Here is a 26,795-nt window from a genome sequence, read left to right as displayed (position 1 = left end):
ATACCCAGAAACCCATGTCTGTATTATGTGCCAGAAGCTGTACAGGTATGACTGTAAGGCAGGACATGAATCTTTAATAACACAAAATCAGCATTGAAGCCCTCGGACTCATCATACAGTAAAATTTAATTTCACTACCTAACATAAATAAAAGTCCTTGTCAATATTTTATTCTCAAATACAAAAATATCTCATTTAAAACAAAGTCACATAATCATGTCCTCGATTCAACAGCTACAGTAAGGTCACATTTGATTGATTTTGAACTGAACAAACAGTGTTGAAATGAAATACGATCACATTCTGAACTGTTTCACATTCATAAAATGGACAGGAGCTACATACAGGCTCTGAACTCAGAAGTGTTAAACAAAAGAGAAGTTTCATTTCCCCCAAAATGCCCAAAACAGAAACGAGTCTGAATTTCACTGAGGAGGATTCTGCACATTTGAAGGGTTCCTCATCTGAGGAGGACGGTCTCAGTCGACAGCATTTTCACACAATGTTAAAGTTAAAACATAACAAATGAAGCGTGCCTTGTTAAAAAAAATTATGAGATAACATTTCCTCTCTTCATACAAGAACAAGGTTCATCCTGAGATATTAGTCGTCATGTTGTATATGATACACAGCACACAGGAAGAGCAAACAAACAACGCAAACTTATTTCAACACAAACTTCTTATTTGGTTTTTAAGCACTCCGCAAACGCTTTAAAAAGACTTAAGTAAATAACTGAGTGGTTTTGTTTGTTTAAAAATGTGTTCAATGGCAAACCATAAAAAACAAACATATATATCATGTATAACCTGTTATATCCACACACAAACACACACACAGAAAATAGCCCTGTTATCATCTCACTGCTGGAAAAGAAAAGAAGAGCATTTGTACCAAAACATGGAGACAACAGAGTGAAAAGGTCTGCAGACACATCTCACAGCATTAGCTCTGAGAGAAGGAGGCACATTCAATATGCATTAACGGTCTGTGGTGGTGAGCAGCCGGAGAGCTTTATCAGGACCTGTAGTCTGGGGAAAACTGACGTGGCCTGATGCTGCAGTTTGGGCTCCCACCCGGTGTTCTGGGATTGAAACTATTACCGTCTGGAGTGCCTGTACCTGAGAAAAAGACAAATACAGCGTTAAGTAAATAAAGCACACAAGGAAGAATAGGCCAGTCACAGTGAGGAGACAAAAACCAGAAATGAGAAATTGGTGGAGAAGGTTTTAAAGTTTGATAAATACGACAGAATTGAAAGGAAATGCAATTTGGCTACAAGGAACAAATGAACAGCCTTATTTGTATTTATCTCCCCCCAACATATCACAGCAGCCAGAGCACAGGATAGAAATTGTGACATAAAACACTGCCTAATGTTTATTCGCACTAAATCTGAGACTTCTGGACTGATACGTTGCTTCCTTTTTTTGCTTGGTTTGTGTCCAAATGAGCTTTAATTTACCATCAGTAACTTGACTTTCCTTCCAAATCTATTCTGACATCAGAAAATCTTCCTGGATGCTGTCAGAGTAGCTTCTCATAAATACTCAGTGGGGCTTTCTCTGCCGGTTGCATCCCAAATCTAGACAGTGATTAAACTTCTCGTTTAAAACTGAAGCAAGACTGAGCTGAGGCCTGGAGAAGATGGGCTGACATTTAAAGGTTCATCCCTCAGGGTGTGTCACGGAGTCCTACCTAAGTCTGCTGGTGGCGACCTGGTGATGAAAACAGGATGATACGCTCGCTCCCTCGGAGAGAACACCGTGTGGAGGACTGCGGGGAATAAAACAAATTTAAAAACACACCATTACAGCGTTTGAAGACCTCAGTATCAAAACAGCTCTTGGGAATCACAAAATGTCTCCACAACTTAGGGTGCTTATGTTGTGAATGTCAATGACAAATGAAGGTTGTCACATCTTGACAGTGCTTTACTTTGGAATTAACTTTTGATGTTTCTTTTGTTTTGAAAGGCAAGCTGAGCCAGTGGTGCTTGAAATTATAAAGATGGTTGATTCTGAATTAAGAAACTGACGCATTTCTTTATCCGTCACAGTTACAAGAGGAAAGACAACAAAGCATAAAGCAAACAAAAAGTGAAACTTGAGTCACGCAACACTGAATCTACAGCATGTACGGCATCTACATTCATCTCACTTTCCCCAAACATTACATTTTCAACAAAAACACCTGACCCACCGATGATGATGATAGCTGTGCCAGCCAGCAGAGAGAACAGGGAGAAAAATATCATCTGGTAGCTGTCTATGATGCTCTGCAGGGAGTCTCCCCCTCGCTGGTTACCTGCCGGAGGGGGTGCTGCTGGAGGAATAAGGGGAGGAGACGAGAGGCAGTCAAAACCTGTTCAAAGTGCCACAAAACACCCAAAATATTGCCTTTGATACAAACATAGACAATTGTCCATCTTCATCTGGAAACTCATTATCTGACACGTAGTGTATGGAAAACGTTGGACTTGGACTCCAAACTACAGAAAAATTAAAATGACATGCATATAAATAACTTCCAATCAAGGTTATAATAGTTAACTAAAATAAAACTAAAAAGGAAAACTAAAATTTAAAATACATTGCAGTTAACTCAAACTAATAAAAACTAGAAAAGAAAACAAAAACGATAAGTAAACTAAAACTTTATCTTGTGTTCACAAAACTAACCGAAACTAACCAAAATTATAGACACAATTCCCTTAGTTATAGTTTTTGACAATGTTAATAGCCTTTAGGATTTAAATTAATCCGACACATCTTCCCAACCAATTTTAGACAGTTTTAGGCAGTTGTCAGTGCCGCACAGCACCATCATAGCAGCGTATAGGGACAAGCTTGTTTACTGCACTGACTGGCTGTGCGCTGTGCTGCAACGAAACGTAGTGGAGCAATGAATAAGAGCATCTGTAATAGTTTACTTGTTTAAGTCCAAGTTTTTATTGTATTTGAGTCTGCCTTTATTGTTACAGAGTCCAAGTTTTTATTTATTGAAGCTCATATCATATTGTTTTTTTTATTTATGTTCATATTATTTTATGTAATTTATTTCAACATTATTTTATATAATTTATGCTTATATTTTTTATACTAAGTTTATATTATTTTCATGTGTTTAAGGCAGCAGCCAACATTTCAGTATCATCATTGACTGAGCAGTGAGCACTATGTTGAACTGGAAAATAAACAGTATGACAAAATATTTACTCTGACCTTTTTGAATCTGACACCAGGTTAATAAGGTATGAAAAACTAAAACTAAACTAAAACTAAGCCTTGTTGCAAAAATCAAAACAAAATAAAAACTAGGATGCCTGCTCTGAAAACTAATTAAAACTAAACTGTAATGGAAAATAAAATTTCAAAATTAACTAAAACTTAACTATAATGACAAATCCAAAACTATTATAACCTTGCTTACAATTTGAACTATGTATATTTACTGTTCACTTTTTTGCTGTTGATCCACAGAATATCTGTATTGTTCATCCCTGTGACATTATCAATATTATGCAATTTAATGATTCACTTATTATTTTTCTATATTTTTTTTTATATTTAAAGTAAATAAATAACTAAACTGAATTCCCCCTGTTTGACTTTCTTTAACTTGAAGGTGAATGTTTTGCTTTGTTATTTAATTCTATTTTCTTTTTGAATATTGTTACCCTGACAAACTTAAAAAAATACTCATCATTTTTATACTGAATAAAAACTTAAAATTTTATCTGACAAGGCAGTAGAGAAAATTGCAGGCAAAGTATTTTAGGAAAAAGGCTAAGGGGGTGCATTAAAATCAAACAAAATTATCCAAATGCTATTTCAGTTATTTTTTTTAACTTAATTTAATCCCCCCCCCCCCCCCCCCCCCCCCCCCCCCCCCAAAAAAAAAAAAAAAAAAGTGATAATCTTGCTACCTTTCTGTTTCTCACAGTGTGTAGTTACTCCATAGGCAACCTGACCTTGTGGCCTGAAGGCAAAGTGACATGTCTTTTGTGCTGAAAGTACATCTGACCTTCATTAGCGGTGTAAGCAGCAGCTACAGGAACCAAAGTGACCGGGATGACGAGTCTCTGGCTGTAGGCAGAGCTGCTGAAGGAAACAGAAGCAGAGACTGCTGCCTGAGGGTCCAAAGCGCTGACGGTGTACTTTGAGAAACTGGGGAAGTCACGGTGTACTTCCTTCTCTTGGACAGCAATGTTTGGAGATGTAGACAAGATCTAATGATACAGGAAAGAGAATATTTTAACAAGGCTCAAAAAAAACAGGAGGGATATGACATTACTCTGCCTGTTTCTTAACCTGACCTCCATGCTGGAGAGTGCAGCAGGTGGGCCGTAGATGGTGAGCTCAGCTGAAGGGTGCAGACTTGTGAGCATCAGCTCAGTGGAGTCAGAGTACAGGCCTAGATCTATGGCCAGAATGGCACCGACTTGTTCTCCAGAGGAAGCACTGCCCTCCAGGCCGGCCTTCACCAGCAGATTGCTCATGGACATGCTGTGCACACGGGTCTGCTGCTCTGTTATGGATGGCTGCAGGGTTATGGAGCATGTGTAGAGGCCTGGGGCGAGGATCCATGGAGGAAAAAGGAATGGGTGGGGATAAAACATTGATAAAACAACGTCTGGGTGCCAATGTGTGTGGACACTAGGTGTTAACCAAGCAAAACACATATAAGAAATACAAATGTTCATCCCTGAATGTGTGAGGGAGGCTCATTTCACAATCATGTCGTCACATTAAGACCTCAGTGGGATTACGCTGAATGATTACAGCCTTGTGCACACAGAACGGATCCCCTCAGAGATAAGTCAACAACTGGGGTGAAGTCCCAAACCCCAAACATAATTAGACCAGAGCTCTGAAGTAACCCAGACTCTCCTCAGTTCAATACATCACCCGGACACCTTTTATAGTCCCTGCTAAATTCATTCCAAGAGCAATGCGGGTATTGATTATGCCATTGTGAGAAGTATTTTCCTGCCAGTCATGCAAAGCATAGGCATAAACATTGGCTTAGGTTAGGTTTAAAAGCAGGTTTTCCTCTGAAAAGTGTGGCTACTGCTAAAGAGATGGAAACTGATGACAAAATATCAATACTAGTTAACAAATGTAGACTCCAGTGAATAAAGGTACAATCTGTGATTTAAACACCTGAAAAATCAAGTTTCCATCAGAATGTTAAAATGAAGCCTGATGTGCTGCATGGAAATTAAATGATTCATAAGAACAGACATAAAAGGCCCGCTGCGTCTCTGATCATGATTATAACATTTGATATGAATTCAAAGAAGCCTTACCAGTGCTGGTGTCAAAGCTGGTGTGCTTGATGAAAACATCATGAGCAGGGAAGTCCACAGCATCATTGGTGAAGCTGAGATGGCAGCTGACGGAGGTTTCTGGCTGCAGCTGAGAAATAGCTTCAGTCTGGGCGGAGGAGCAGCTTCCTGTGGGGCAGAGCACTCTGGCATTAGATGCAATGACTTTGGGCTTCATTTCAATTATTACTAAAACACAATTAATGAGTCTGATTATTTATAAGTGAGGATAATTGTCACCAGCAATACTGTTAGCTAAATATAAAAGCTACAACTGGCAGCCTGGGAGTTTTATTTGGCTTTAGGATAGGAAACAAGTTAAACCACTAGCATCTGCTTCCTAATGGTAATAAAAATCACACTTGAAATCTTGTTCAGGTTCAACAGGGTTCAAAACACAGAACCACTGAGTCTTTTGAACAGCTCTTGAGCTGAACCAGTGGTTCTCAAAGTGGGGGTCAGGATCCTCTTGGTGGTCAAGAAACACTGATAGGGGAGTCATGAAATGCTTTCCAAAATCAAAAGCTATTTACAATTGCATATTTTGTTGATGTTGATAGTGATAGCAAAAATAAGAGTTTTATTTGATATCAAACCATGAAAACTGATAATTTTTTATCTGTTTTCAAAATTTTCTTGTTGCCACAAAACCTCTGAGGTGACTAGGCGAGGATAATGACAATATCTGTGGTGGCAGATTAATTTAGGAAGCACAGCACTCTGTGCAAATAACTAATTGTCTTCCCCCCAGCTGAATTAAGTATCTAAGGCCTTTTGTTTGTTTGGTGGTGTCTGTTTTTGGACTGGCCTACTGGTGTATTTTCATGGCAGGGAGCCAGTGGTCTTAAGCACCACTATTTTGGGGGTCACAGGCCGAAAAGTGGGGGAACCCCTGCACTGAACTTAGCTAGTTCTGATAAGAAGTTACTGTTTGTAGTTGAAATTAAGCACAAAAAGACTCTAAGTACAGAACCAAAAGGTGTTTGTCGGGTTTACACAAACATGTAAGAAAATGTAAGCCTGTGCATCTTTAATGTGCCAAACAAAAACTTCAACCACATTTTCCTCCATGTATGCTAAGCTAACAGGCTTCTAACTGTTATTGGAAAAATGTGACAGAATAATCTTATCCATCTGCAGAGAAGTGCATTAAAAACCCTCTGAAACTCTGACTTTTCTTTCACCTTCTGCTCCATCAACATACCAATGAGGTGCGTTCCTCTGTCTCTGGTTGTGAGCATGACCTTTGTTTCCTTGCCCATCCTGACGGGTGTTGATTGTGCCATAGCTGCCGTCCTTGTGGGTGTTTTAACCACGACCTAAAGAACCAGGCAGAAAATGTAAACAGCCAATAAATCCTGATGAGATTCAGGTGTTTGCTTGGATTAATTACAGAACAACTGTCATCCACCGCTAATTGTTTACATCAATCACAGCAGCCTGTCAGGGAAACAACACTAATTATAACAGAGCTGAGTCTTTAATACACCATTACTGCAACCTCTTCAGAAGTCTCTTCACACACATCTTCATTCAGCCCATTTTGTTTGAATGCCTGTGAGCACCTTTCTGTTCAAGATAAAATGTCTCACACCAATTCTCATCATTCTACCTCTGCCAAAAGGACATACGCATAATAAACTGCAGGTTACATTCAGCTCACGAGCATGGCGGCTGGGTAGAGTGTGGTGACACTCGGAGAGGCCAATTAATCCTCTTCATACTCCTTCATGTATGAGGAGCGCAAAAGAGCTAATGTCACACACTGGCATTAGGCAGGGACTATAAGTTACTGAAAGGTGACGTTGACTCAACATGTCGTACTTTAATTCTCATTTTGACATCTTTCTAAAGGATTGACACACTATGGTGCACTTGAGGAGACGATCAAACCCTGTAGAATCGAAATGTCAAGAGTAGAAATGCAGACTCCACAGAGTTCTGCTGTTTGCATACTGATAACACCCAGAATCTGTTTGTTTCTGCTCATTCATCACAGCAATGAATCAAAGTGAGACGACATAAACTGACGTCTACTTTGTGATTTATCAAAGTCTGTCAGCGAAGCATTGCAACTAAGATAGTAGTCAGAACCTTTGGGGAACATACCTCAATGTATGTTTTCAAAAAGCCAGCTATCTCATAATATACGGTGGCTGACCCAGGGCCTCTGGCTACAGCAGCGCCGCTTTTAGGGTCCACCTGAAGAACGCTGTCAGCAGAAGAGCTCCAAGTACCATCACCACCTGTAGAGAGGAATCAAGGGAAATTAAATTAAATGCAAAGTAAAAATTAAATAACTTTGCCTTTGAAGTTCTATGAGTCAGAGTTAAGATAAGCTCTCTTTAATTGAAAAAAAAAATCCATTACAGATGCTTCAACACATTAGACAATTGTTATACTAACATACAACTTGAGAAAGTCTGAAACCAAATTTGAACAGTTTATCCGTTTTCTTTGGGTGAAAATGTCAGTTTTCAATAATTTATACAGACACTCGGTGCAGTTAAGTGTGTTACCAAGAGTCTTTGAACAACAGTTTTGAATTTTGAATGAAATTTTTAAAAACTTTTTTTTGCCATGGTGCAACTGAGACTTGGCAGATTGGGGGTTGATTTAATGTTAACAAGATGGTTAATTAGGCCTGAGCTTCAGCCCCACACCTTTACTTATCCTTAATATATTATCCATAGATTTAAATTCTCTTTTTATTTAACCACAAGGTATGTTTAGTTTAATTTAAACCTATCATTTCTGGGGTTTTTTGCTTCATGCAGGTTGGAATACACTTCCACTTTTGAAAAAACAAAAAGGTAAGGATCTCTCACCGTCTGGGCCGGTCAAAGAGCCATCAAAGCAAACCACATCCCCGACGACCAGTCCGTCGGTCACATCGGCCCCCTCCAGGTGGATGGCATGCCCCACAGGTATTGGAACGTAGTCTGCCATGCCCGCGTTTCCACTGTCCCACACAGCAAGAAGAGTGAGGCCAGCATTGATGGTCCTCACTATCAGGGTGTTGTTACCTGGTCCCCTCCCCACCTGCACCAGGTCGTCTCTGCAGGGCAGAACAGAGCACAGGTACAGGTTAAACTGATGGATGAGTCACACTTTTAGAGCTTATCAATTGAATATTAATCATTTTTAAATGTTGTGGCAAAATATTCAAACTCTTGGTGCTTTTCTTTTTCTTTACCTTCACAGGGATTGTTCGTCTTAACTTGCAAGATATCAAAAAAGCTTATTGAACTAAAAATGATCTTGACAACAGTAGGAAAAAAACAAAAAAATGGTAACTCCTTAATTACAGTAAACATCATTACCAGAGGTCGCTTTAGCACAAAGTTTGTTGTTCTATACCCTTGTACCTAGCTTACTCCTTCATTGAACAACCTCATTTAAGTCCTCACCTTATCTATCATTTTTAACATAAACTAATTCCTCAGAGTAAACGGTAGTCTCTTTCATAAAAAAAGACTCTTATCTTGAGCCTACAGTACTTAGAAACCAAAGCTTTAAACGAGACAGACTTAGCTCTCTAGTTTTCATTTCCTTCTACAAAAGATAAGCATCATGCTTGATTTATTTTCATTCCCCTGAAAAATGTCTTCCTCTTGCCTCTATCTCAAAGCATATGTTCTGAGTAAATACAGCCAAACTGTTTCTACATCTAACACTAGCAATATTCAAACAGCTCCTTTCAGATTCAATGGGATCTTAACACAGTCCAGCACTACTCCCAAGACTACAAGCCCTTTACCTCTCGGATTTTGATACGTTTCCCCTAAAATTGTCTGTCAGCACCCGGAGGAAAAGGTAATAGAATCAATTTATTGTGCAGACAGATGAGGGAGTCCCTCATTGGGAGAGCAGCTACCCTTCTCCCAGCTCAACACTTCCCATTAATTTAGCTCACTCACTCACTCAGGTGAAAACAACTCAGACTGAAATGAGGTTGAAAGGAACAGCCTAGTAAATGAACGTTGTGAGCTTCACACAAAGCCTGCGACTGAACCCTGCCGTAACCTCGGCTTCCCTGACTGGGCTGTGCAGATATTGATGCAGACAGTCTGAGCAAAGAGAAATGTTACAGATAATCGTAGCTCTGGTTCTGATCTTGTGAGGCTGGATTTCATAAAAAAACAATATGTCAAATACATTTTTCTCCAAGGAAGCTGTGTTTACAATATTTCACATTTTTATCAGATGATACTGGCTGAGTAGTTTGGGGGCTGACAGGGCTTGTCTGGCAGAATCTGAAATACGATAAGACATAAGTCACACAGAGATGGGTGAGGTTACACAACAGACCACTCAAAAAAAGCCTTGGTACTCCTCTATATATAGCTCTGGATGGCAGCATAATAGCTTTTTAACCTTGGGCGCTAAGAAAACTGCAAAACACACTCCACTTCTTCCTCTGCCTGTTCAAAAGTCACGTTTTACTCAGAGACGTACAACTCAGAGATTTATACATTATTACTATTTTATATACAAATTATTATAGAAAAAAAACTCCACATGAAAAACCTCCAGGTTGTGCGCTCACTGACCTATTAGTGGCAAAGGTAAGCTCTGTGTTGGAGCTGTGCAGAGTCTCTCCAGTGCTGGCATGGAAGTGGACTGTAAAGGTGAGTATTATGCCAAGGGGGAAGATTTTCAGGCCCTCTTTGGTGTTGGTGTGGAGAAGTGGACTGGTACTGAAGCGCACATAGGACACAGGCACCACCTGATGAAAAAGGAGGAAAATCAGCGTAGAGGTTGAGAACTACTTTAGTAATAAAACCTGCTGATCTTGATCAAGGGAGTGACTGCAGTGCCAGAATACAGAATCAAAGAGAACAAACAAGTGGCAATTTATTAGACCTGAATACAAAAGGGGACATTTTGAGACTGCAGCACAGCAGCATGACAAGGCTTTGCTATTATAAAGGCCCAAAAGCATCCTTTATTGGATGTCCGTAACGTTGGCATACAATGTATTCCTGGTGTCCCTGTCTAAAGTGATAATTACCCTTCATAAATTAAAACTAAAAGACAGGTATTATAGACTTATTACAATGTTAATAAACAGCCACCCTGATAGCATGTAAAAACTGCACTGCAAAAAACTGAAATCTTACCAAGCGTTTTTGTCTTATTTTAAGTATAAATTGTCTTATTATACTTGGTATGAGCCACATTCAACTTATCAGTCCAGAAAAATGTCTTGTTTAAAGTTATTCAAAGACAAAAATGAGGTCTGAATTACTTGTAACAAGTAGAAAATATCTGCCAATGGAACAAGAAAAATGTGCTTGAAAACTTGCTTGAAACTAGAATAATGTCTTAATGCAAGTAACTTTTCTCTTGTTCCATTGGTAGATTTTTTTTAACTTGTTACAAGCAATTCAGACCTCAATTTTGTCTTTAAATGACTTGAAACAAGACATTTTTCTGGGCTGTTCTGGTGAATGCGGCTCATATTAAGTCTAAATAGACCTTTTTCAACTGAAAATAAACACTTGATGAGATTTCAGTTTTTGCAGTGGGTTTTTCATGCACTGCATCATTCAGAGGATACAACCTCTGCATTAGGACACAGCTAGCATCTTATGTTAATACTATTGACAAGCAACAACTTTAAAAGACCTCTTCTTTCTCATGTACTTATAGGTAACAGAAAAAGACTCTTGCTGAAACAATATCTTGACTCCAGTTTGACATGGCAGCCATAAAGACATTGTTTATCTTTAGTGACATAGTGACAATAGATGATGGAAAACCAATGTGATCCACGGCTTGTGACAACACATTCCTTAAACTTCCACAGGGTAAAAAGTTGTATTTTTTGCACTTAAATCTTGTAGATACCTTGTTGGAACAAGTTATTCTATTTTTTGCACACACTGTTGTCAGCACAAAAAAACATTGTGTACAAAACAAACTGCAAAAACACCTGGTTCACATTATAGAGTCAAACCCATATTTATTCAGCAGTGTAATACTGAATTCAAAGCATTCAGCGCAGAAGACTGACACACACAACTTGCTTAATGACTTCATGAGGGGCCACAAAAATTGATTTCACTGTTGATTTCCAGAGGATACAATTTTCAAAACCAATTGTCGGACTGCTCTTTTTATGCGCTGGCTCTTGACTGACCTTCACAGCAAGGATGAGAGTTTGATTGACACCAAAGGTCTCATGTGAGGAGATGAGCAGCGAGGAGATGCCAGTGAGAGAACCAGCAGAGAGGAAACCCTTATCATCCACTTGAGCAATAGCAACCTGGTCAGGGCAACCCAGCATTCGGTAAGAGACTGCACCGACACCATCCCTGTTAGACAGAGAGAAGCAGAAACTGAAAGTTTATCGAGCTTCTTTACACGTCTGTGGGCTTTTGTTTGGTTTTTCACTTAATGGACTGGTATTTTTTTTGAAAAATCCATTTAATTGCTGGTTTACAAGGACAAAAAACACTGTGATCTCACCTGTTAGTTTGGAGTTTGAGGGCTGAGTTTGGTGCCATCAACAACTCCCCAGTCTCCACTTCAGGATTCAACACATGCAGCTTGTCATAAACCTTGATCAAAGGAAAACTCTAATTATTTAAAGCTTTTAGTTATTCTTGATGTTCCCGCACAAGTGATGTGTCATAGTTTAATGCTGTTTGAAACTGCCTGCACTACAAACTTATCTGTAGTCTAATCACATCTCAGCCTTAACAGCTTCAGATATCCTGAAGCTCTGCAACTTCAGTGCTCTGCTCCTCTAGATGTCAGCCTCTAGAATATCTGCCCACGTCGTATTTCTGTGTGATTTTTTCAGTTATTTTCTCATTTAAAAGTAGCTACAATTCTTTACCTGAATCTGGATCTCATCAGTGAGCTCCCGCAGATTCCCCACGAGCTGCCCAGCCAGGGGGTCGGTAACCTTTAGCATCACCTTTAGCCCTGTTCGCCCTCTTGTTCTCCCAGTCACCCTCATGCCAAAGTTATGCTCTGACTGGAGCTCCACATTAGCCTGAAGGAGGCAGAAGGCATTAAAAGCGAGGCAAAATATAGAAGCAACAAATCAAATAACAAAGGCAACAGTGGTTAGCAAGAGGGGACAAGGAAGCAGAGACAAGGCAGATACAGCTCTCTAATTCAGTCTGTAATACAGAGACAGCAAATCAAAAGTCAATCTGATTAAGAGACCGAGGAGACTGAAGGAGACAAAAATAGCTCTGTGGAAGTGACTCTGGGAGCAAAAAGTCCTGAGTATGGCTTTTAGGGTACCTCAGTGTGCCGTGGCTTGACGTCTAAGATGTCTCTCTTGGTGGTGGACCAGTGAAAGGTGAGGCTGGGGAGAGCGTTTCCAAAGGAGAAGGGTGTTTGACTATTGGTCAGACCCATCACATACACCGGCATCTACAAGCAGGGAGAAGCAGAATGAATTCTGTGGTTAAACTCAGCACTTTTGTTGACGGATACGTTATGTGTCATTTATATAGTCTTGTACCTGTGCTCCTGTCTTCAATCTTGTGATAGGTGCCCTGATTCGAATAGAAGTAAGTTGGACCACCTCAACTCCTACTTGATCCTGAATTCACAAGAAAAAACCCTTGAACTTGTGACTCCTTAAAATTCCATAAACAAATTCATACAGTGCACATATGTGTTAATACCTGAGACACAACAATAAGCTTCCCAGTCTCAGCATCCACAGCTTGAACCAGTCCGGTTACAGTGACATTACCAAGGGCTACACCCCTGACATGTCCCATGCTATTAACAGACGCTATCTCGTTGTTGGAAATGGAGAAAAGGATATTGGACTGAGGCTGAGGTCCACCTTCAGATGTGATCTGTAAATGACAACAGGAAGGAAAGGAGGCGGGAGAAAAGATGAAAACACATTTGAGTGATCGTGACAACACTGACAGTTTAATCAATAGCTTTGATCAATGCAAGGTCTGATAATTATTTGCAGAAAGCCATTATCCTTTGTGTATTAAACCACTCAAGACTAGAAAAAATTGAGCTCCAACAAAAATAATGTTACGTGCATGTGTATTACTGAGTTTAATGTTCAGCAATTAGAGAGCCTCTTTGGATTGATGGTGAAGGTTTCCAAATTAAAGCTTGAGCAGAGGCAAATGAAAGGCAAACTGGATGCTCAAACCAAGTGCAATTAGGCTAACGTCATCTTCCAGAAGTCTTGGCAGAGGGCTCTCTTGGAAGATAAACTGAGGACCAGATGATCTTTTTTTGGCAGGAAAAAAGGAGACCAGCTGTTTCAAGACATGTCTTAACACAAACCTGCATAATCGCCCCGATTAATAGAGTCACTTTTCTTGGGATGAGCTTAAACGGTGGAAATACCTAAGAGTTAAAGAATGAAAGGTTATAACATAATTGTCAAATGCAAGGAATTTAATTGAATAGTTTGTGAGTTAAGCAAAATTTACCTCAATTTCCTGAGGTGTTGATGCAATTTTTTTCCCATTCTTATCCACAACAAAAGCAGTCACAGTGGTCTGACCAATAGAAAGGCCTTTCACTTGAAAAACAGCTGTATCTTTTTCTGCAGACTCTGCCAGCGGTCTGCAAAAAGTAAACACAGACACATACATGAAGCCATGCAGGTGTGTTCTTTTCTGAATATGAAAAAATAATAAACAGGTCTGAAATGACTTACTTTAGGGAGACTATTGATGAGGCTGCTTTGAGTTTAAGATTCATAAAAGTGAAATAGCTAGCTGGAAAAGGCTTCTTATTATCATCCAACACTCTGACATAAGCTGTCACAGATTTGCCAATCTCCACCTGTAATGCAGATGAATAACAAACATCATCATCAGACGGATAATTATTTAGGTTCACAGGCAGGACAAACCTTAAAATGTTAATACAACACAGGCTGACTTCATGAGGAGCGGGTGGGAGCGTGTCAGAGAAAGACAACCATATGTCGACATTATTGAGGCATTTCAGGAATGTGTGAAACTGATAAGAGGGAACATCCAGCCCAGCAGTGTCTGGACCTTCCAAGATGAGGAATCAGGAGGATGATGACTGACCTTATCCACCACTCTCACATAAACCTCCAGGATGCCAGAGACATGTACTGTGGCCTTGGCTGGAGACGGGAATGCCAGGCAGAGGTCATGAACCATTACTTTGGCTTCACCTGATTGGACAGGAGACACCTGGAAACACAGAGGGTCAGCGAGATACTATTGTAAAAACTTTTGTTCTCAATATTTAAATGTGCATTCCTCTGATATGTTTTTCTTACTTGAGCTGTTCTTTGGCCTTCCTGGAACACAACATCCACAATCCCTTTCATGCTAGTATTGAGGAAAAAATACCCCGAGCCTTCCTGCAGAGCCAAATTTGCCTGCAACACAAATACCGAACAAAACTTGTGATTGTACTGAAAATGACTGCATGGCTGAAATGGTTATATTGTGGGAGACACTTGAGAAAACCAAGCAAGTTCACAGTCGTGTTTTTTCTGACTGGCATGAAACACCGAGGGCGACCCCTGACCACACTTACTCCCTAAAATCCTCTTACATGGGTCACTGGTCGTTGTTTAACCCCCACACCTGCCAAACACAGCTCTTATATCACAGAGGATTAGGAGAGGATAGGGGGGCCCAGTGAGGGATATAAGTTTCCACTCTGCCTAGTGCGATAATTGTTATTGTTTGAATTCCTCTAGTTTGACAAAAAACTCATTTGAACTCATGTTATGCATGAAGAAATGACTGAACAACATCAACTATGATGTAGTATTTAACACAATTTCACTTTGAGATAAACAAGCGCACAAGCATTCCCTTGTGGCTGTAGAGAGATGACCCGGTGTATCTGAGGTCACTGCATGAGAGAATCAGGCTCTTACTTGCACATCCGGGTGGTTGTAAATTGTAACTGTGGCAGGGGAAACCTTTACATCTTCAACCAACAGGAGCTCCAGAGTGGCTGTGACAGGAGTCAGGGGGTCATACTATGAGGAATGAGATGAAATAACGGTTACAAATGCAAAACTGGAAGAAAACATAAGTTTTGAATAAAGGAACAGTATGACTGCTCAATTAGTCACGAGCAATGAGTTTGCATGAACGACATTTCTATTATAGAAGGATCTTTGTCTAATCACAAAATGTTAACAGATCACAATTATATATAATACAGTTCATCATGTTCAGAAGACTGACTGAATTGCTGTTGGGCCTTCAGGTTGGCTTACTGTATCAGAAACTTTAGCTGCTGTCAGATGAGAAACTTGGTAACCATGAGCAGTCACTGTGATGGCAGCATTGCCGGTCTGATGATGGACAAGAACTGTTCGACGTCCTGCCGGAGATGACGAAAAACAAAAAGACGAGAGACAAAAAAAGTAATTACAAAAACACCACCCAAAACTATTTGTCATCACTAATCTATAGACGCAGACAGCAAGAACACAATGAAAAATGAATTCTCAGTGATAAGTGAATGCACAGTTCCTCGTCTGCCTCCGCTGTCTTAGAATTAAATCCTGCCAGAGCTCTTTCTCTTGCTTCTCCCTCATTACTTTCAAAATGTCTCAACAAAAGAGGAAAGTTAAGCAGTGAACCCACACAGCAAAACACAAACAAGACAGACTTTAGGCAAACTGCGAGGTTTTACCATGAAGCTTCATCTGTTTGTTGCCATCCTCCATCTGCAGCAGCTCCATGGGCAGAGTGGGTTCAATACTGGCCACCGACACCATGGTCGATTCCCACATCATGCTCAGAGAGCTGAAGTTGTCGAATTTTCTTCCTTGCTGATCAAAAGCAGCCAAGTCCAAGATGGGGTTCCGGTAATTTGAAACAGGGACCTAGAAAAGGAATAACTGAGCATTGTAGGCATTACAACAAAATTAAAGCGGATAAAATCAAAACTGCAACTGAGCTTATGAAATATCTTTATATAAATGCTAGAGGTAGGATATTATTGAGGTCCTTCCAAGAAAATAAAACAGCCTTATCACGCTTGTGAAGGGACACCTAACATACCACTTGTTTGTTCTGCTGCAGCAGAGGGCAGGTCAGGTCAAGCTGTGGGTTGGAATACACAGGCACCAGGGTGAAGCGAGATGGAGGAGCACAAACAAACTTGACCACTGCCGGCTCCACTGCAGGGAAAGGATTGGTCACACTGGCTTCATTTCCAACCATCACCTCCAGCACCTGAAGAATGATACAGTTAAGAGGGCTTGATTATATAAATAGAAAAATCAAAACAGTTCGTCAGCAAGGATCTGGTATATACACAGTAAGATTAACTACAGGTAAGATTAGACAGCTGGGATTTTAAAATACAGTTTGATTCTGAGCATAAGAAGAGAAATATGAGGCCTAGCTAATATAATTCTCTGTAGGCATGACAAATTGTTTACAGTCAACTTTTACATAAGTAGATCTCACCTGTTCTCCAAGGGCCTTGCAGGTAGCTCTGACCCTGTGCTGATTGTAGTTATGAGATGAGGGACTGGTCAAGCTCAGGTTAACACTGGAGTCATCTTCAGCGCGCAGGTTGCAGAAGAACTTTGACGGCTCTAAAACCCAGGGCCGTGGGCCGCCCTCAAATAGCATGTCTTTAGATGATCCCAGAGTCACCACCGCCACGGATGCAGGGTCAACAGCCTGCCAAGCAGTGGATTATGAAGTTACCTTTAGCATGTTAACAGCAGGAGAAGTCATCATCAATCATCAGTGCCTCATTGTTAGAGAGTTGTGTTGAGTTTGCATTTTACAGCAGAGATGCTAAATTGGGTCAATTATTAGCTGCCAGGGTGAAACAAGTGATGAAGAAAGCTCACAAGAATGTGTGCAATATTTTCTGTGCAAAAAAATACATGGCCTCAAGAGTGTTGCATCAAACAGTGTGTTACTGTACTGATAAGCCGTGATGTGAATGTGTTGGAGAATAAAAACAACTGTGGCTGGTTCAACAGTGACTAAATGTTTCATGACTGGATGTTTGGTCATCTCATCAAATACCACGCCACAGTGTTTTAAGAACTACTCCACCGAGCAGTGAAGTCAGTTTCATTCCTGTGCAGTAGCAAAGCCTATGCATGGAAAACAAATCAGTGCAGCAAGTGTATAATGCATAATTAAGATGCACAGGGTGTAGAGTGAACCCAAGAGAAGAACATTTTAACACTAGCTGATCATCACAACTCTGCTTTGATTGTACAAAGAGACTGTGTTCTTGAATGTGCATAAGTGAGTGTGCATGAGTCAGTTTTTTTCCTATGAAGACAAAATCTGAAGTGTGCATTGGAGCAAATCATAAGATTTGGGTATGGGTTCAAAATATGAAACCTTTACTCATCAAAAGCAGATTCACAAGGTAAGCTTTTTAATAAACAACATGACCCCATCAGAAATCAGCAGTTCAAAGTTATTTCTGAGGGCAAACTTTAACATTTCAAAGTTCATGCCAAGAAATGAGCTGGAAGGATGAAACTTTTAACTCACTCTGAGAGGCAGATATGCAGCGATGGTGATCTTGGCACTGAGGTGAACGTTGCCGTGGGTGTAGCTGACAGTAAGCATGGTGTAGCCAGAGGCCAGAGCTTGAGCTCTCACCCCGCTGCAATGGTCCTGGCCTGGAGCCAGCCTCTCTGGACAAGGATGAAGAGAGTGGGAGGAAGCCAAAGAGTAAGGGAGGATGCAATATGACAATGTACAAATAACCACGATTGTTCTCAAAGGTACTCATTTATCTTCCTAAGGAAAACCACACCGGAGTACAGAGAGGTCTTATTATTTGTCTCAGCCCACTCTTGTGATTAATAATACAAGGTTCTAAAATGAAAAAGTGCAGCTACTGCTAACAGAGGAACTTTCAAAGAGACAAATGTTGTAATGACAATTTGAAAGCTATAGAACATAAAAAATGCTGTACTGTTACAAAGGATTGCACCTTTTTCAGTTTGTCAGGCACACCCCATGACCATTCTTTCTTTTCCTCCATCCTTTTTATCTGTTTGGGTGGCTGACTAATACAGATTCTGGTCTGCTGAAAAAAGATATTTTAAAAGTCTTGGAATCTCGCCTCCATTGAGAGAAAGTGCAGATGAAATTGTGTATTGATTTAAATGTTTCCTGCACCAGTGCCTTAATAGAAAACTGTACAGATTGGAAAATGAGTAATAATTTTAGTTTTATCACACTTTTTACTGCTACAACAATAATCAACCTCAGTGGTGATCCCGTTTAAAAGATACACTGGACAGAGCACAGCTGGGCACGAGTAATAGACTTGTATCCACATGCAAACCATTCATATCAAACCGTGAGTATCCAGTCAGATCAGGTAAACTCACCATCTAACAGTTGAAAGACGCCTTGGTTGTCCTCCTCCACCTGCAGGTCAAACTGGGAGCAGTCACTTAACATGACCCGCTCTTTCTCCACCTCATCCAGGAGGCCAAAAATCCTGAGGGGCAAATCCAGGATCAGGCCGACCCTGGCTTCGACTGGACATGGGGCAAAGTCCATGGCCACTGGCTCAACTACATACACCTGAGGGAACACAGGGTTTCAGAGGTATCACTGTCAGACTGAAGGCTGGGGTGGCCTGTAATGTGTTTTCTAAAGAGGAAATCATACTTAAGATTATAAGAAGACAAAAACTGACTTTACAGATCTTAAAGGGGGCAAAAATATAGATTTTCCATGAAATTCCTTAAACTTTACAAGTATTTACATTCTGAGTGAAATCAGCACCAAGAGTGATCACTGACCAATTTAAAGCTCCCATGAGAAACTTTCTATTTTTGTCAAATTTGGCGCCCCCCTGTGGACAAAACTTACTCCTCATACCTTTGCTAATCTTTTATTTTTCTTTATTTTTAGACTCTTGCCCTGTTTCCTGTTCCTCCACTGTCCTCTCTACTATCTAATTAAAGGCATAAAAGCCCTAAAAACAACTTTAAAAACAAAACAAAACAAAACAATTCAACTAACTATATTTATTTGTATTATTAGACCATTGAGAAAGAAATGCACTTAAACAACAATAAGACTTTTCTCAGTTGATGAACACTTAGTGTGATCTAATGCTCACCAACTACATTTAAAGGCTAACTAACTGAGGAAAATAAACTGATATAACTTGAGAAAAAAAAGCAGATTTGCATGTTTGTGAGACTGTCACATAAATAATTCTTGTATAAAGGGAGCAGTTATGAATTGAGTGGAAATGGTTTTGTTTGTTGAAAATTGAACAGTAGCAGTCCAGAGAATCTAAAATGACATCAAACATTGCAGTATTATGTGAAATTCTTCACTCACCTTCATTTGGCCGAAGTGTAATTGGTTGCGCAGATCGTGTGCTTGAATCACACTGAGACCAATGTCACTGACTGTTGTCATCACTCCTTTCACAGTAACTGTGGCAACGGCGGTATTGGAAGCAGACCAGCTAAAATTTCCGCTCCCTCCTGTCGCCTGTCACAAGCACCAGAGAAAATTCTCATGAGGTGAGTTTCAGAGTTTTATGACAGAATTACAAACACCACATCATAACAGAGGTAGCTTTCATTCTTTACTTGCGCTACTAAAGGATAGAAAATAACATTCGAGTATAACATTCAGTCTGTCTGAAAGTGAATACCTACCTTTATTCTGTACTGATACGCTCCAACCTTGGGCTGCCATGGAAACGTGAGGATACTGGGACTGAGAAGTATAGGATCATAGATCTCTACATCCTGTTCATTATGGACTGGGTTTATGAGAGCATGTGCCACTCCACTCTGAAACCGAACAGAGGCCGCAGGAAGTTATTAAGCTCTCTTTGTACTGACGCAGAAGAGAGATGATGAAGGTTAATGCATGACGATGTTTCAATCACAATACAGGATGATGAGGTCTGAGGTTGCAGTTCTACTCACTGCATCCACAACAGCTGTCAGGGTCGCATCAATGACGGTGAAGCCTTCTCTCAGCGCTTTCACTCGATGGTATGATCCATTCAGAGAAGAATGCTGCAGGTCAAAATACTCCGAAGGGAAAACAGTGCTAATACGGACATTCTGCAAAACAAAAACAAACAAACTTGTCAAGAGTTTGTCACATAACCTGTTTTGATTATACTTCAATGGTGATCATTTTCTTAACACAAGAGTAAATCATTGACTCAGTACACTCACTGGCAAGAAAAAGACAGACTCCTCTTTAATTATTTCTGTTGTGTAATCATGACCTAACTTCAGGTCAAATTACAGTTGTTCTGATAATAATCGCAAGTGTCAGATATTTCCTCAGACACAGCCTAAAATACTGGAATTGGCAAGTATGCTGGGCTATTCACCAATCCAATAAAGTAATTTATTAGGGTTGAAAAAGAACTTGTAATCAATTCTTTCCTGCTCTCAAACAGCGCTCTCCACTGCTGAAAGTGCTGGGTGCCATCATGAATGTTTTATAGCAACCACTGGAAAACTTGAAGCAATGAAGAAGAACTACTTTCACGAAGTGTATTATGTGACATTCTCAAATGCAGCTGGAGACACTGTAGGTCAAGAGGAGAGCTGCAGCAACGTATGCTCAGATAACTGCCAGCTGATTTATGTGTTGTCTTCAGTGTTCATTCTTCTTTGGGTTAGTTTTTGTTTAATTGAGAATCTGAAGGGAATGCCCCCATTTTTAAAATATCAGACCTGCTTGCAATCCAAATTTCAGAAGTTTTGTGTTTAAAATCAATGTGTTTAATATCTATTCTGGATTTTTCTTTGTTTTTTTTTGGTTAAAATATGAGCCAATGTTGAGCTACATGATCAAATAAAGTCAAATGCCAATAGTCCATATCCTTATTTTTGATTTTTAATACAAAGGGTTTTAAGCTGGGAAGTTTTATTTGTGCTCGTTTTCAAGTGTTTCTAACTTTCAAACATAAAGATTAGATTAGCTTCTGTCATTAGTTCTCCATAATTATTTGTTCAAGTTATCTAGTTGCTTTTTGCCATGGTATCGAACAGTAAATTAAACACAACTTTGACATTATTGAAAAACAGGATGACCACCTAAAAATGGCACCTGATAGAGGCACATAGAGAACGTGTTGTTTACTGATGTTTAAATGTAAAATAATTAATCTTGATGACAGAGGAAGTTGATTTCTATTTCAAAAAAAGGCTTGGTTTTCCTGAAGCAAACTTACATCCGAGAGGTAGATTTTGTGGCTGGCTTTGTCAAATACTTCAATGGAGATATCATATACTCGGCCTGTTTCAAGAACCCAGTTGTCTCCTGGATGAATTTTGAAACCTGGAGAAAAAAATGATGGAAAAAGCAGTGCTTAGAAGCAACACTGCTGAGACAATGACACACCTCACCTTGTGTTTTAATAGTAACAGTAAAATAACCCACCCAAGTATGCTGGCTCCACCACATAAAGAGTGTTGTTGGGAAGGTGAGACACTCCCTGCATTCGAGGGCCTGGGAAAAAGCTACTAAGGAATTTAAACTCTCAATGTTGGTACTTTAAGTTTGCCAAATACTCAATAGTTTCTCTTAGTTTTAATCAAGCTCTCTACTCACAGATAAAGATACAAGCCTGGGTGAAAAATGTCAACACTGTAGAAGTAGAAAGAAGTATATGATATTGTGCTGTTGTAGTATAGTAGTAGTGTAACAGGCAATAAAAAGTGAAAATGTGATTTTTCAGAAAGATACTCTTATGATCCAGCACCACATTGATGTGTCCCAGTTGGATTGCTGTAGCTGTGGAAGTGCTTTGATCCAGACTGGCCACAGCTTTGTCTGGGTTTCCATCAGGGCCAACCACGCTGTTCTGAAGGTGGAGTTCATAATTATCAGAGGGCATAGGGAGCTCTGGAGAAACAAAAAAACACAAAATGAGCTTCATAGCTGACATTTCTGTTATCCCCAAATCTAACACTAAATGGAAGTCATAGTCAGTGACACCATCAACTAAAACAACATTAACTATTCATACTTGAGATATTTAACTCATGAATGACTTAACAAAACAAAGCAGACCTGCGATCATGCCCTGTCTGATCTTCAGGACTTTGTATCTGATGGAAGTTCCCACCAGCAGGTACACGTCATGCTCAGGGCTCAGCAGGATGTTCTCTAAAATCAGAAGCCTCACTTCAGCTGCACCCACATCCTGTGGCAAAGATACCATAGTAACAGAACAACACATCATCAGTTTCCCGCCTTCACATAAAAGAGTAATGACTTAACAGTGCTTTACATCAAGCCGAATCAAATTTCTGTATCTTATTTCATACTTTCTACATCTGTGCTTAACCAGCCCTCAGTATGAGATCTTTTTCATCTTCAGTAATATCTGATTTTTACTAAACACAACAAACAGCTTACCTTATACAGAGGCTCTTGAATTTTAGCTTTCAGCTTAGCATGTCCTGTTTTCAGTCCTGACACCAGAATAACATCACCTTGCTTGCCAACACGCTCCATTTCAGATATGTATGCAAGAGGCGTGTATGTGGATTCGGAGAATTTAAGTACCCTTGATGAGACAGAGGACAAAGATGAGCAAAAAGCACTACAGATTCAGTTCAAGGGCACTCATTTCATCTTTTTAAACGGGTGTTTTGAAGGAGAAGCCTACCGTAATGCATTATAAGAATCAGAGAATCCATTTTCATCGACATCTTTCACTAAGGTCCAGTCAAAAACTAGACCGGAGAGGGTGGTAAACGTGTTTCCTGCAACACAAAAGTTTTTTGTTTTTTTTAGACAAGTCAGCCAGAGAATAGGCATTTGTACAATTTGATGGGGAGTGTATTTTTCATGGCCTTCTAAACTTTTCTTCTAAAGCTGAGGTGACTACACTGGAATGTATGCTGAGCACAATTTTCTAAAAGCCTCTGAAAGCCAAATCAGCTAGACCAAAATCAACAGGCATTTCATCACAGGAAACTTCATGTCCTCTTGCGATCCACTCCATCCCAAGAATCTAAAATGCACTTTTGGACAAGAGCAAACAAAAACAAAGTACCAGGCCCTAGAGCCATCATCAGAAAGAATCAGGCTGTAGCTACAGCTCATTAAACTTAGTGTGTCTGCCCTAAATGGAGCCAGTGGAACAGAACAAGCAGCCACCTCACAGTGGCAGCCTGAGGGGGAGAGAAAATGCTGCCCACAGCCAGCAGAGTCATTACTCTGAGGAGTCTTTGGAGCAGCAAACCATGAGATAACAGCATGGAGGACTTACAGCAGGACAATGTAATAACATTAAAGGTTTTGTACATAGTCAATGGATGTAAAATCCTCCAGGTTTTCATTATCGAACACATCAGAAGTCTACTGGAAATCAGCTTTTGTACATTACCTTCGGAGTCCAGTGCATGAATTTTAAGCTCTAAAGGGGAGTCCTCCAGATGAAGCTCTCTGGTGGTTGACACAATCTGGATCTCATTAATGATATCCACAATAGCATCACACCGCAGCACATGTCCTGTTACTGAAAATAGAAGAGGACGCAAAACATCACACAAACAGCACAGGTTGCTTGGTGCTTCAATACTGCAAACTCAATAACCAAGATTAGGCTTAGCTAGGTGATGATTTATTGGTGTTTTCAAGTAAAGTGTGAAGGAAAGTCTCGTTAAAGTTCAAAGCAAAGAAATCTAACTCATGCTTTTGACGTTAGCCTGTTCTAGAGAAAGTTACAGCCCCAAAGAACTCTGCTCCAGGAAGAAGCTTCACACTTATCCATCAAAGCAAATGTTGTGGTTTTCTGGTTAGGCTCTTGCACGAGCCATAGATTATATCTGATTATTTTATGGTGAACCAGAAAAACTACTGCAACCAGTAAGGTAAAATTCAAACTAAGTTCCTGTGGTCTGCACAGATAGTCCAAGATTGTTCACTTTGACTAGAAAATAAAATCTGAGACGCACACATGAGGGCAAATGAGTCTGACTTTTATGATTACTAAGCAAATACCCTACTGCAGTCCATGACTTACAAACATCGCCACAGGCAACACATAACATCAGCATTTCACAATATTTCCAACAAAGGAAGGAAAATGGGTTATGCAACAGAATGGCAAAGTGTCCATTAGCTGTCTCCCTCATATCACTGGGTTTTGAACTGAGACCATCTTTATAGCTGACTGCCCTCTCCAAACAAAAAAAGCAGCAGACCCATGAATGAATGAAACCACATACAGCAAATCTGCTTTTTATCTTTATTTCTAATCCTTAAGTTAAAGAGTAATAGGAAAAGCTTGTGTGCAAGATTTTTATTATGGCTTTTGAATTGCTGTGTAAATGTGAAAGTGAAACAGGTTGTTATCTGAAAAAACAGCCTGCTTTAGTGACACTTTCTCTGGCATTTTTTTTTTCATTTTTCAGAACATTTAGAACTACAGGTATTATTGGTAGCCATTTTTATGCATTACAGCACTGTTTCACATGTTAACAACAAGGTAAAAGGTGAAAACACTTAACTGTATTGATACATTTTCCAAACCAATACCACAAAAAACACATATCCCAAGCCAAAATGCTGTACTCATCATAATGTTTCACACTTTTGACTTGTCGGCCGTGTGACACACTAACCTACAAGATACTGCTGCTAAAACCACTGTGGTTCTGCTTCTGACACCCAAACTCCCTGTTTCTTTGGCTGCCACCAACTCATATTGACAATTATTGGATTTGTGGGAGAAATATTATTTAAATCAGCATTTTTTTTATCTAAGAGTCCCTGTTAAAGCATTTTATGATAATTTTGTGCTAAAGCATGCAATTACCAGTGTCTTCAGCCAAAATGATGCTGGTAAGTCTGGAGGGCTGGGTGGACAGAGCCTGGAGAACAGCTCTCCTGGAGCAGCCTGTGCCACTCTCTTCTTCCAAAGCCTGTATGCTCGCAACCTCAGGTCTGGAAGAGGACCTGCAAGAATTACAAAACAGAAAATCAGTTCAACAACACGTCAGGGATGGAGCCAGTATTTCAATTTTGGGTGGCTTTCAATTAGAAAAGTTAGTAGATAACCATTCCTATACAGATATAGATAAAGTACAGTTATTATGTGTGTTTTATAACAGATATGATTGCTTTGATCCTTTAATATTTGATAAAATTTTAGTGCATCAGACAGCAATGGCTCTCAATGGCATTGGCCTAAAAAGTAGTGTTCCAACGCACCAATCAGCTGTGCCACCTCAGTTTTCCATGTGTTATAGGCTATAAGAGCATCAACATTATATAAAAGACAAAAATTTAGTCTTTCCCAAAATCATTCTCTAGTCCTACCAGTATAACATGAGGCTGGATGATTCATGACTTTTTTACCAACAGGCTAAAAGATCGCCAAACTTGGCACATTTTATAAAGACGAGGCATCTCGCAATAACAAAACAAGCACTACGTTTTTTTTATAGTATTAGTATTCTTCTTTAAAAGCTACTTTTTTAAAAATAAAGAAAGAAAAAAAATATTTTTCTAAAGAAAAGTTTGAGTTGGGTCTGTCAGAAAGTGGGTGGGCCTGGGACCATTCAGCCCACCCATGATGCCGCCCCTGCAACATACAGTGTTATCAAGTTTTTGATATGTCTGTCAAATAAATTCATTTTCTAGCTATTTGACCATTGAAAAGGTAGTGATGTTCTGCTATTTTATTAAAAAAGACGAATTATAATGTGACAATTTGTGTTCCAAAAGTAATGATTCTCTTAAACTTTTATTTTTGATTGTTTGTATGCTGTTTTTAAAGGGTAAACAACATAAATCTTTACATAATGGAAGTTAAAAGCTGACCTAAACTCCTCGAGGTTCCTCATGACCTGACTGCAGTGTGTACAGTGTACTTGGCCATGTGGCCTCGTTTGCCCCATGCAATATGACACCCAAACTATTTTACTCACCATCTGTAGCAACCTCCGTTGTTTATCTCCAAAGTGAAGGAAATTTTGGTGCTTCTGGCGAGTGGTAGCAACACTTTGGGGATATTAAGTTTCGCGGAACCGTTAACTCGAATAACGGGTATGGATATTAAGAATAAAAACACCGACAGTCTTAACGTAACCATTTCCGTTTCATGAGATTTATTGGCAGCAGAACCAACAGTCGAATGAATGAGTCCTGTAGTACTAGCGAAACTTCCTTCGTCCCGTTAGATTAGCTGCATAGTCTTGAGGTTCTGAGGGAGGCATTAAAGTGAGCTGAAATGTCAAGTGAAGCTATTTTCTTAAGTCATACACACGCTGTCTTCCTGCTCAGTTTCAGTTAGTGGTTTGAATAGCTGCCACATGATAACAGTTTCATGTCCACAAGTCCTGTTTTTAACGTCCTTGGCTTTGTTTGTCTCAAAAATTCTTTCAAATACCCAGCGACAACAAATTTCGAATCCTCGTCTTATATTTATGCATAAAAAGAAAATACTATAGCTTCAAATTTGCATATTTTACAGAAATACCCGCCATTAGCAATTATTGGGC

At 39.7% G+C, this 26,795-nt stretch overlaps 1 protein-coding gene across 2 annotated transcripts; it reads right to left on the bottom strand.

The window, feature by feature from the left end:
• nup210 (nucleoporin 210) lies at positions 1 to 26,795 on the bottom strand. Of its 2 annotated transcripts, none has more exons than XM_074681781.1 (40): positions 26,223 to 26,795; positions 25,109 to 25,248; positions 23,675 to 23,806; positions 22,952 to 23,048; positions 22,699 to 22,849; positions 22,351 to 22,483; positions 22,024 to 22,182; positions 21,718 to 21,786; positions 21,509 to 21,615; positions 20,241 to 20,381; positions 19,965 to 20,102; positions 19,639 to 19,794; positions 18,669 to 18,867; positions 17,818 to 17,963; positions 16,759 to 16,977; positions 16,348 to 16,521; positions 15,977 to 16,169; positions 15,555 to 15,661; positions 15,207 to 15,311; positions 14,595 to 14,696; positions 14,377 to 14,505; positions 13,995 to 14,122; positions 13,765 to 13,900; positions 13,616 to 13,678; positions 12,982 to 13,161; positions 12,816 to 12,896; positions 12,593 to 12,724; positions 12,177 to 12,335; positions 11,804 to 11,895; positions 11,475 to 11,649; positions 9,883 to 10,058; positions 8,158 to 8,387; positions 7,439 to 7,575; positions 6,534 to 6,648; positions 5,312 to 5,458; positions 4,319 to 4,572; positions 4,027 to 4,231; positions 2,203 to 2,325; positions 1,699 to 1,776; positions 1 to 1,121 (listed from the first exon to the last, which is right to left on the bottom strand). In XM_074681781.1, the coding sequence occupies exons 1-40, from the start codon at positions 26,384 to 26,386 to the stop codon at positions 1,018 to 1,020; spliced, it is 5,676 nt and encodes a 1,891-aa protein (XP_074537882.1). In that variant the 5' UTR covers positions 26,387 to 26,795; the 3' UTR covers positions 1 to 1,017. The 2 variants fall into 2 exon arrangements, with proteins under 2 accessions (XP_074537882.1, XP_074537883.1); XM_074681782.1 differs by having other exon boundaries at positions 2,203 to 2,322.

Source organism: Halichoeres trimaculatus, unplaced genomic scaffold (assembly GCF_033239565.1).
Source record: "Halichoeres trimaculatus isolate MK-OKI-2021-1 unplaced genomic scaffold, fHalTri1.1 fHalTri1_scaffold_11, whole genome shotgun sequence".
Classification (NCBI taxonomy): domain Eukaryota; kingdom Metazoa; phylum Chordata; class Actinopteri; order Labriformes; family Labridae; genus Halichoeres; species Halichoeres trimaculatus.
This window is presented reverse-complemented; position numbering and strand designations above follow the sequence as displayed.

Excerpts from the sequence above, each read along its gene's own strand:
- nup210 (XM_074681781.1), bottom strand. The coding sequence starts at position 26,386 with ATGGTTACGTTAAGACTGTCGGTGTTTTTATTCTTAATATCCATACCC. Across the intron at positions 16,978-17,817 it reads CTGCATATCTGCCTCTCAGA|GCTGTTGACCCTGCATCCGT; the intron begins GTGAGTTAAAAG and ends ACTGCTTGGCAG. Across the intron at positions 13,679-13,764 it reads CAACACCTCAGGAAATTGAG|GTATTTCCACCGTTTAAGCT; the intron begins GTAAATTTTGCT and ends TTTAACTCTTAG.